Source organism: Fulmarus glacialis, unplaced genomic scaffold (assembly GCF_000690835.1).
Source record: "Fulmarus glacialis isolate BGI_N327 unplaced genomic scaffold, ASM69083v1 scaffold32807, whole genome shotgun sequence".
Classification (NCBI taxonomy): Eukaryota; Metazoa; Chordata; class Aves; order Procellariiformes; family Procellariidae; genus Fulmarus; species Fulmarus glacialis.
This window is the reverse complement of record NW_009225752.1, coordinates 24,200-34,885: the sequence shown is the minus strand read 5'-3', so window position 1 is coordinate 34,885 and position 10,686 is coordinate 24,200. Positions and strand designations below refer to the sequence as shown.

Here is a 10,686-nt window from a genome sequence, read left to right as displayed (position 1 = left end):
CCTCAGGGACGTGGTCACCTGGCAGAGGCTCCTGTTACTTTTTCTGATAATCCTGTAGTACAGTAGCACTTGGTTCCTGTATTGTAGATCTTGGCTATGATATGTCTGAGTTTATGTAAATGAATTTTCCTGTGCTTTTCCTGTCTTTTGGGTCCCATAATCCTTGTCTTAATAAGAACAGTATTTGTGTTTTCAGAGAAGATATTGGCCCTACAATCCGTTTCTCTCTCCTGCTTCTGCTTTCCACCTTACTTTTCTTTCAGAGGAATAACTATCTTTTTTCTTTTTTTTTTTTTTTTTTTTTTTAAGACCCACTAGGACCCTGGCGACTCAACCTTGCATTGATTTTTAAACAGAATTTCCTGTTAAATTCCATGAGGAAATCTTGTTAACAAACAAAGGGCTAATTATCCTGGAAAGCAGCATGTCTCTCAGTGTCTGTACCTACCCATGTAAACCACAGTGATGCCTGAAAGTTGTAATTCTCAGTTGTGCAAGATAACAGTTTAGATTACAAACAGCAAAAACTGACCTGTTTTCTGTGGTTTTTTGTTTAATTGCTTGGGTTTTTTTTACTTTTGACAGACTGCAATGCAATTGTTCACAAAGGCTGTAAGGAGAGTTTTGCTTCTTGTGCAAAGGTCAAAATGAAGGTAAGAGATTTCATCTACTCTACTGAATAAACAAAAAAGTTTAAACAATTTAGCATGCAGATATATGACATCTTCTACTGTACATCCCAAAGTTTCCAGCTTGTTGGAAAGAACTTCAGCCCCTGTGCTATAGTGAATAATTTCTCTGGGCTCTCCTGAAATTCCCCAGAGCCACATGTTAATACAGTAGTTGTCCCTGGGACTCTCTGAATGCTCCAGGTCAGCGCCACAGGGTGTTGGCAGCAAATTCCCTGTGTTGTTCCCTGCAGTACACAGGGACCTTATGGTGAGATGGTCTGTCCTATACTTTGATTAAAAAAAAAAAAATCACTTCACTGGCAAAATTCAGGGGTGTCCAGCACCCTTGAATGCCGTATCTCTCAATTCTCAAATGCTGCATCCATAATGCAGCGTCATGTGTATATAATGCATAATGAAAACTATTAAATACATATGTTGTTTATATGAGGAATGCGCAGAATTCGTGTTTGCCCCAAATGTGAGGAACCTCTTCTGCAGTATGGTTCTCCAAGCTAGTTAATGTTTATATAGTTATGATCTTCAGTTCTCTTCAGTATTGTCAGCACTTTCTCTTCACGTTTTCCTGTTTGCTGCACATTTCTCTCTGTTATTTTGCCCATTTCATTGATGGCAACTGGGGGTGTGTGTGTGTGTGCGTGCATGCGCGCACGCGCGTGCACACATATATATATAAAAAATACACATACAGCCAAGAACTGATCTGTTCTGAGAGGATTCAGAAAAAACATAGCTTTTTTATTTTAGTTATGTGGCACAGCCTGATGGGAGAAGGGAGGAAAAAATTACAGTGAATTTCATTTTTCTTTCAGCCACAGAGAGGGATGCTGCAGGCACATGATACCTCTTCGTTACCCACAGTAACCATGAGAAATAAAAGTAAGAAAACTTCCTTTCCCTCTGCTTTGGTGATGGTCTCTATCTGCTGTTCTTAACTGTTCTGATAACTAATATTCGATATTATGAAAAATAAGCATTTATCAAAGCAGGGATGAGAGCATCTTCAGTGCATGATAAGCAATGTTTGGAATTTCAGAACTTGTACTGAAGTTGCACAGAGTTCGTCCACTTCTGCAGTGTCCATGTAGCTTTAAGCAAATGTAAAGTCATCTCAGATTTAGAATAACTATTTGACTGCTTTAGCTTGCTGAAGGCCTACAGCTGGTAAGTCCACAAAATCTGGAAGATGCAGCCTACGCCCATGGGTTTCTGACATTGGAAAGAATCCAGCTATGAGTACTATATTAACAGAAAGTGTGAAGATTACAAGTGGAGAGCACGCTTGTTCAAAATACCTTTTTTTTTTTTTTTAAATTAAATAGTCTTATGCTTTGTGGTAGTAAAAACAGAAGTTTAATTTTGAATAGGAGCAATACTTACAAACTTTTCCTGGCTGCTCTGAGATATACACTGCGCTACGGAGCCTACTCAGTGTGACCGAGGGCAAAGAATAGGAATGAAATAGCCCACATGAGTTTTGTAGTGCCGTGATTAGATAAGCTTATTTAGTGATAGCTTGGAGATCACTATATGGAACGACACTGTATGATACAGATGTACCCACTGTGGTATTTATCATGAAATTCAGAGGTATCGCTCCAGAAATCAGAAATGCATCTGAAGAAGGGAAAATCTGGAATTAATATGAAAAGATTAGTTAAAGGTATGTGATAGTATAAAGAGATAAGGATTAGCATTTCTCTGGGGTACATACTGATAGAGAAATCTATCTCAAAAAGTTTGACCAGAAGCAGGAAGATGTATATAATTAAAGGCCCAGGGAAATTAAAAAGCAACATAGTAGATTGCTACATGTGATTATTTATCAAATAAAATTAAATTCAGTTTCCGAAGTGTATGTTTCTGGACTTACAGATCCCACCCAGGTCTTTTAAGCGTAGTGCAATGCAGTCAGTTTTGCACAGGGGTCGATGTTCTTTCCTTCGTACAGCTAACAGCTGAGATCTTCTGGTGGTGACTCTAGAAAGAAAAGGAAGTGAATTTTAGAGCCTGGTTTCTTTAAGCCATCATCATCGCAGTTAACAGCACAGTTGCATGAGCTGACTTTTCTCTGACACTTTCCTTCCAGGCTCACAACCGAAGGAGCGCCCTCGCTCTGCAATACTTGCTCCTGATGAAAACACCGTAACCTCAATATTCAATAACAGGAGATCACAACAGACTACAGCGCTTTCGAAAAGTGTCTCAATACAGAACATTGCAGGGTAAGGTTTCTCCCTGCGTGTGTGAGTATATGTGTATTATCTGACGCTCCGAGCATAGAGAAATTCAGATCTCGTTAAATTCATGTGCTATGATTTGTGTTAAAGGTACAAAAGAGGATCACAAAACCAGAAATACCCATATTATATATGATACCATCAGTTGTGTTCTGCACGATCAGATTGTCTGGGTTAGTTTAGTCATGGCATGAGTTCAGAGGCATCTGAGTTGGCCTGGTTATATTCAAGGCCACTTCACAGAGCTGCTCTGGGCTCCAGAAGGAAATTCCCTTGCCTTGGGCTGGGTACTGTGCAAGCACACATTTGCAGCTCAGGTATAGTATTAACTTTTGTGTCCATAACGATAGAGTGGAGGTACAGAGCTGCAGTCTTCATGGTGTTTTAGGACTGCATAATTAATTACAGAAAATCATAGAAGAAAATCTAATTTATGGTTCCTACACCACCTGCACATTGAGCAGTTCTACACACAGAGCAACAGCATGGACTGGCATGTCCTGGACAGTTTGTGTGCCCTGGATATTCATGGTGAAATCTATTTCAGTCCATTTTTCTGATCTTTCTTAGAGCTAGCGGTAAAGGCTCTTGGATAGCCTTTTGTGTTGCATTTTTGCACTGCTTGCACCAAGGACAGTGAGGGTGGGAAGTGACTGTAAAATGGAAAGTAATGAAAAGAAGTTATCCAAACGATAAAACCTCAGGTGTGATTCTTTATAGAAGAAGGACCATCACTCAGAACTGTAAATCTTGCAGCTTGTTGAGCCCCAATGGGTAGTTATTAGAAAACAATTAATAAAAGTACATTTCTGTACATAACTGTGCAACGCTTGCTTTGGTTTTCAATTCATATTTAAAAATGCATTTCTTCTGTGTATTTGAAAGTACATTTGGCTGGTTTTTTATGTCATAAATGATATTCTGTGTTCTGTTTTTCTGCAGAGTTGGGAATGATGACAGCTTAATACACACTTGGAAATTCCTGTCGCAGTCAACAGACTCCTTACATAAAATCAGCCGGGTGAATGAATCCATGGAATCACTGGTTGACGAAGGTAAGAGATCCCCATGGCATTTATAGCAACAGGAAGGTCTCAGTGCTGCTTTCCAGAAATAGAAAATCCACTATGGCATTTCATCAAGTGTTTTCCCTTCTAATGGACAATTAAAGTGCATTTACTTTAATCTTAGAATATTAGTATGATAAACTAAAACAAAGCCCCACATAGTAATTTCTTCAGCTTGTTTGAATTGTGGGAAAACATTTAAAAGTTTCAGTTACACTTGAGTTACTTGGAATTTAGCTCAGGGACAAACATTTCCTCTTGCATTCTGCCCATTCTGGCCCATTCATACAGCCACAGACATGCTGATGTCTTGCATGTTGTATTTTTCTCAGAGTGGGGAAGGAAGAAATGTATTGTTTAGTTTTGTGGATTTGAAAGTGAAGTCAGTTAAATTCATTTCTTAAGTTTAAATATTTTTAATATATGGTGCCTTTTTAGGATATAATCAGTATTTTTACATCTTCGCCAATATTTACCCGAAAAGAGCAGAATGGTCTTAATTTACTAAGGACTAAACAAGGGCATGCTCATCATGACAAGAGAAAATTTCCCAGTTCCTGCACAAATGAGCAATCTTTCTTAAAGATATGTATGTGTGTATGTAGTGTATGTAGCGTTCACTTCTACCTGCATCATCAGTTCTAGCTTTCTAAGCTTGAAAACACAGACTTCACATACATCATAGATCTAAGTTCCCTCAATTCAGTGATGTAAATGGAGGAAGACAAACTGGGCGTTGTGTTTTTTTATTTATCTGTGATGTTGTTGCATTGCAGATAAAGAAATCCGTTGTTTTTTATCTGAGCTAGAATTTGGTCCGTGTGAAAATCGTGAATTAGTTTTGTGCAACTAGCAAATAACCTTTAAAAGTGCTTTTCATAACCTGGTCCTTATGTGGTATAATTCCATATGATCATTTTTGTGTCAGTAAAGGAGAATGTGTGTGATGTCTGTGGTATGACAGAGAAAGCCTAAACCTAAATGAATAGGCAGGAATCTCAAATGAGACAAGTTACCCATGTCTTAATGGCACTTGCATTGCTTTGTGAAGGTGCAGACATGAACGAAGGACAGCTGATGGGAGACCTGGAATTAGATTCCAAGCAGCTGGAGGCAGAGTCCTGGAGCCAAGTAGTGGACAGCAAGTTCCTACAGCAGCAAAACAAAGATGTTGTCAAACGGCAAGATGTCATTTACGGTGAGAGATACCTGCATCTTAATTTTTCACTTATTGTAGATAGCTTTTTGATATACTCGCATGCATGGATTTGGGAAGCTTTAGGTCAGTGAATAGGAACATTGACTTGGTTTCCTCAGAAGCCAAAGTTTCATTCTTGAACTTCTTAGAAACGTAATGTATTCTGTGAAAGCTTTCTTTCTGCCTTTCACATATCCGGAAGCCATCAAAAAAAACCCAGAAATTGCCTCTCCTCATTTGTCTGCTGATGACATTTAAACTCCATTACAGCAGAGCATCTAGCTAGGAAGTCTTCTGCTGCTGGATGCAAGAGCCATGCTGTATGGCAAAAGTGCACTATGTTGAGGCTGGCAGCGAGGTGTTAGGAAGGAGCAGATAACAGTGCTGAAGGTTCAGACCTCAGCAGCAATGTCCAAAGCTCTTTATTGTGGGACTCCTCTGCCCCCCTGTTTCTCCCACACGTGAAACTATTGATTGATGTTTCAACACCTGACATGAAATTTTCTGAAGCCACTTAGAGAAGCCCAATTATGGAAGAGCTTTCTAATGGAAGCTTTTCCTTGTACTGTACACCCATGTACTCTACAGTGACCTTGGTTTTGACCTTGTCCTCATCCTATTCAGAGCTAATGCAGACGGAAATGCATCATGTCCGCACCCTGAAAATCATGAACGATGTATACAGCGCAGGGATGTTAAAGGAACTGCAGTATGATCAACAAGTCGTGGACAAGATTTTTCCCTGCCTGGAAAACTTGCTGCACATCCACAGTCACTTCTTCCAGCGGATTCTGGAAAGGAAGAAGGAGTCATTGGCAGACAAAAGTGAAAAGAACTTTGTTATCAAGAGGATAGGTGACATCCTGGTGAATCAAGTAAGCACTGGAAAATGCTTGTACTCCTGAGAGTGCAGCTGGAAACCAGGTGCTCTTCCTTCTCTCCTGTTTATGCCTGTTAGATAATCATAGCTGATGGCACCTTTACTCTTCACACATAAGAATCAGCACCTCTGCTTTTTGAAGCGCTTTTTGCTCTTTCAGAGGAGAAGGTCTGATGATGAAATTAATTTAGTTTGTTTTGTGGGAAGCAGAAGCATTCCCTGACAGGCATAGCACAGTTTGACCATAGCCTGGAGGGTAGGCAGTAGCCCACAGCAAAATATGCCCAGTGTGTTTCTTGGCTGAGTTACTGACCTGCTATTTAACTTTGGCTGGGTCATTTTACTTTTCTTTATCTGCGCTTTCTCCCTTCTTCTTTTTGTCTGTCTTGATGTTGCCTTTTAAGCCCTGTGAGTAGAATCCCAAATTTTGCGGTAAGTGTGAACTCAGTGAAGTCCCAAACTCAGCTCTTTACTTTCTAGAGATCTACTTGCATGGTTTAGGATGCCTTTGACTAATTTGGTTTCATCAAGTTCTTTTGAGAGACTGGCAGGCATTGCTGGGATATCACACCAGGAGTTCAGTGCAAATTGGACCTCTGTGTCTCATGTCTTGCAGTTCTCCGGTGAGAGTGCGGAGCGAATGAAGAAAACATACGGCAAATTCTGCGGGCATCACAATGAGGCAGTAAATAACTTCAAAGATCTGTACTCAAAGGACAAGCGGTTTCAGGCATTTGTCAAGGTAGGACCTGGTAGAACAGACATGGTTGGTGGAAAAAGTATGGCCTTTCTGCACTCTGGTGAGTGTTTTGCTACAGAACTGAAATTTTCACCTTGTTCCTTAGAAAAAAATGAGCAGCTCCCTGGTGAGGCGTCTTGGGATTTCTGAATGTATCTTGTTGGTAACACAGAGAATCACGAAGTACCCGGTCCTTTTACAAAGGATACTGCAGTACACCAAAGGTAGGGACCAGTTCCTCTATTCTAAGCGTGTATTTGTTCCTCCAGTGTAATTTCTTGGATCTGTTTCAGCTGAGCAGATTTTCTTAGAATAGACTAACTAATCCAGTCATTATTGTCTCACACTGCTGTAACAAGATAACTCAGTTTCATATCTCCATTTAGGATTAGTTATTCGGGTGCCTTGATTTAGTTGTTATAAGTTTGTGCCTCGCTAATTATGGAGCGACATGCTTAGACTCCAAAGTCTCCCAGCTTGCTTTTTTTGGTAATGGCTAAAATATGTGGTTAATTTGTGCGTTTCATCTATACTGTCTCATATACAAAGTATGTTGGAATAGTCCTCAACCATATATGTGAAAGATTTTGTGAAACTCTCCTTAAGGGAGAAAAATGCAGCCTGTCTCATGAAAGTATTAAAAACTTATAATGCGGGAATTTGGGAGGGAGAAGAGGAAGTAAGGAAGTAAAATCAGGAAGTTGGAGTCCACAAGGATGAAGTGAAATTGAGGTGTTTCTCTTTCTGTTCAAAGAAAATGAAGTGGAACATGAAGACTTGACTCAGTCATTAAACCTCGTTAAAGATGTGATTGCTGCAGTCAATAGCAAAGTCAGCAATTATGAAAAGAAAATGCGTCTTGGTGAGATTTACAACCGGACAGATAGCAAGTCCATCATGAGGATGAAGAGTGGCCAGATGTTTGCGAGAGAGGACTTGAGGCATCGGAAGCTCATCCGAGATGGGCCTGTTTCACTAAAAAATGCAGCTGGCCGGCTAAAAGGTATGATTATCCTGCCTTCTGCCAGGGGAGGATACAGTTCACCCTCTCTGGATGTAGGATTAGTCGTCACATTGGTGTCTTCAGCCTTTATTTATTCTTCTGCTTTGAGAGATTTTGACAGCAGCTTTCCCTGTGCTGTACACTCGCTTCCCATCACAGCATTTCTGATTCCTCTTGTTGTTTCTGGCGTGATAGATAGCTGCTTTTTCTCCTGGTGACTGCATGCCTGCTGAAGGCTTGCGTTGCAGTGACACCTCGGTGTGTCAGCCAAGGAGCAGAGTTGCTGGGGGATCCTTTGGGCCAGGAGAACGCAATGGGGCTGCAGTTGCCCAGAGCAGTGAGTCAGATCTCCACGCCACGATGCGCATGTGCAGCAGTTCCAGGAAGCGTGCTCGCTGCATCTGAAACCCAACCTCAGCTTCCTGGTGGATCTGCCCAACAGCCGCGCTGCCTTTCCTTTGCCCTCTGGAGTCCCAGGCATCTGTTGTTCTTGAACCTCTTGAGCTGCTGATGCAAACTGTTGAGGAGAGGCTCTGGTGTCCCTGCAGCTGCCTCCTGTTTGGTCAATGTTTTCTTGAATTGCTTTTTGTTTGTTATCAGGTGGAAATAGTTTTTCTAAGGTGCTGTGCTCTGCTGAACACTGAAGTTCTCTGCTGAATTAAAAACTAAATCTCCCAAGGACACCTTCAGCTGGGACCACAGTAGCAGTAAGAGTAGACAGGGCTGTGTCTCAGGCTCGGCAGGAAGGCTGGGCTTTCCTTCTCTCACTCCAGCATCAGCTGATTAAACCATGGTTCTTGGGCATGAATGGGGACTGGTAGCCTGGTGCCGTGCTGTGCAGGGAGGCAGTGATAACATGAAGTTCCATATCGGGTACGATTTATTTTGAGGTTTTGGAAACAGGAAGTTTACAGATGGTTTCTAGGCACCAAAGATTACTATTGACTTTAGATGGTGGATGAAGCAAGTTATGCTGCTGTTGTGAAATCTTGTGATAAGTACAGGCTGCATTTGCCTTTCTAAGTCATAGAAATTTTCTTTACTGAAAGAGTGGTCAGGCCTTGGAACAGGCTGCCCAGGGAAGTGGTAGAGGCGCCATCCCTGGAAGTATTTAAAAGACGTGTGGATGAGGCGCTTAGGGACATGGTTTAGTGGGCATGGTGGTGTTGGGTTAACGGTTGGACTTGATGATCTTAGAGGTCTTTTCCTGCCTTAATGATGCCATGATTCTAATGATTCTAAATGCATAAACATACCTCCATCTGTAGTGCAAGCTCCCAGTGAAAGCAGGTCCTGCAGACAAGTTGCAGAGCCCAGGGAGAGAGGAGCTAGTTCATACATTCAGGCTATTTTGCGGGATTTGGAATGGAGCACAGAGAAGTATAGGAAGAACTTTTCTTAGAGGGTTTTAACATTTCCCCTCTTGCAAAGCGCACAGATGATAGAGAAGAACGGAGTCAAATGCCAACTTTTTCAAACCTCCTAGAGCTTTGAGTTCATTTTGCAGCTTTGATTAAAGTTTGGTGGTTCTTTTATCTGGAACGGATCCTGTCTTCCCAAAACAGAATGGAAGGAATTACCCACGGGATGATTTAACTTTTTGGTTTGCTTCCTCTCTGTCACAAGATTTCCCAAGTACATTACACAAAACCTCTTTGTACTGAGGGCCCTGGGTGGGGCATTATACTTGCTAGTTGCTGTGCAACTTTATGATATGTCATTAGGAGACTTGGAAGGCTTGTACGTGTACTCTGGGAAAAGGCTGTATTCTGATTTAAAATCCTCTGTTGGCTTGACGTTGTGCTTCCTTCTCCCGTGAAAGAAAGCCAGGTCCTGCATCGCACGCAGGCTGTGTCGGCTCCCCTTGGAGTCGGCAAGAGCTGTGAGCAGAGTTAGTGGTGGCTCCTGAAGTCAATATTTCCTGGGAAAGAAACTGCAGCTGACAAATGTTGTTATTGCACGATAATTTACACTCCGCAAACCACTCATCAAGAGAACCATAAAACCCAAAACTTCCTGTGCAGATATTTTGCTTGAGGGCTAAAATATTGATTGTTTGAGAAAACAGCGCTTCTATTCAGTAAGCGTCCCTAGCTTTTACTGTTACGCCCATGTCCTAACTCTTAGAAAGCATGTGGCTGGAGAGGAGTACCCCTGCTCCTACAGGTGAGAGAAAATCCTGCAGGTTTCCCAGGTGCTGTTGTGTTCTGCATAACGCAAAGTCGGTTCAGAGCCAACCTGACCTGGCATCTCCAGGAGCTGCCCCTGCTCCTCCTGCTAACTGGGAGGTTGATGCTGCTTCCAAGATTTGCAAAAACAGCCTTACTGCTCCCCAGCACTGGTGTTATTAAAAGAAATGTATTTCGGGGTGGGTTGCGTGGTTATACTGCACTGTTACACTTTTTCTTTTGCAGAAGTCCAGGCTGTTCTCCTCTCTGACATGCTTGTATTCCTTCAGGAGAAGGACCAGAAGTACGTCTTTGCGTCACTGGTAAGGCTTCAACCTTTTCTCCTCCTTCCTTTTCTATGTGAGAGACCCTTGATGTGCAGCGAAGCCAGCCATTGCCTGCTAAACAACTTAATTTTCTGGCTTATAACATTTTCGTTTGTTGAGCAGACTCCATTCTTTCTGATAGGAAAACACGTCTTCATGCCCCATCTCCCCTTTCTGCAGTGCCTTGGCACAGTTGATAATGGGCCTTGAAAACCTGCCTGTCACTTGATACACTTACTCCTTTTCAGTTTGTGCAAATTGAAGCAGTGATTGGGGTGGGAGGGGGCGATGGGATAATGCAAACATTGTAAAAATGAATCTTAGCAGAAGGAAATGTCCTAATACATTGTGAGCTACTATGGGGAGCGGGGGG

General features: G+C 41.8%; 1 protein-coding gene across 1 annotated transcript in view; it reads left to right on the top strand.

Moving 5' to 3' along the window:
* AKAP13 (A kinase (PRKA) anchor protein 13) overlaps positions 1-10,686 on the top strand; it is a 26,823-nt gene that overhangs the window by 5,073 nt on the left and 11,064 nt on the right. Inside the window, exons 3-12 of the mRNA XM_009582586.1 lie at positions 586-653; positions 1,505-1,571; positions 2,782-2,917; positions 3,875-3,987; positions 5,051-5,197; positions 5,822-6,072; positions 6,694-6,819; positions 6,923-7,040; positions 7,571-7,819; positions 10,234-10,310. Of these exons, the coding sequence (XP_009580881.1) occupies positions 586-653; positions 1,505-1,571; positions 2,782-2,917; positions 3,875-3,987; positions 5,051-5,197; positions 5,822-6,072; positions 6,694-6,819; positions 6,923-7,040; positions 7,571-7,819; positions 10,234-10,310 (1,352 nt within the window). The remainder of the gene's footprint in view (positions 1-585; positions 654-1,504; positions 1,572-2,781; positions 2,918-3,874; positions 3,988-5,050; positions 5,198-5,821; positions 6,073-6,693; positions 6,820-6,922; positions 7,041-7,570; positions 7,820-10,233; positions 10,311-10,686) is intronic.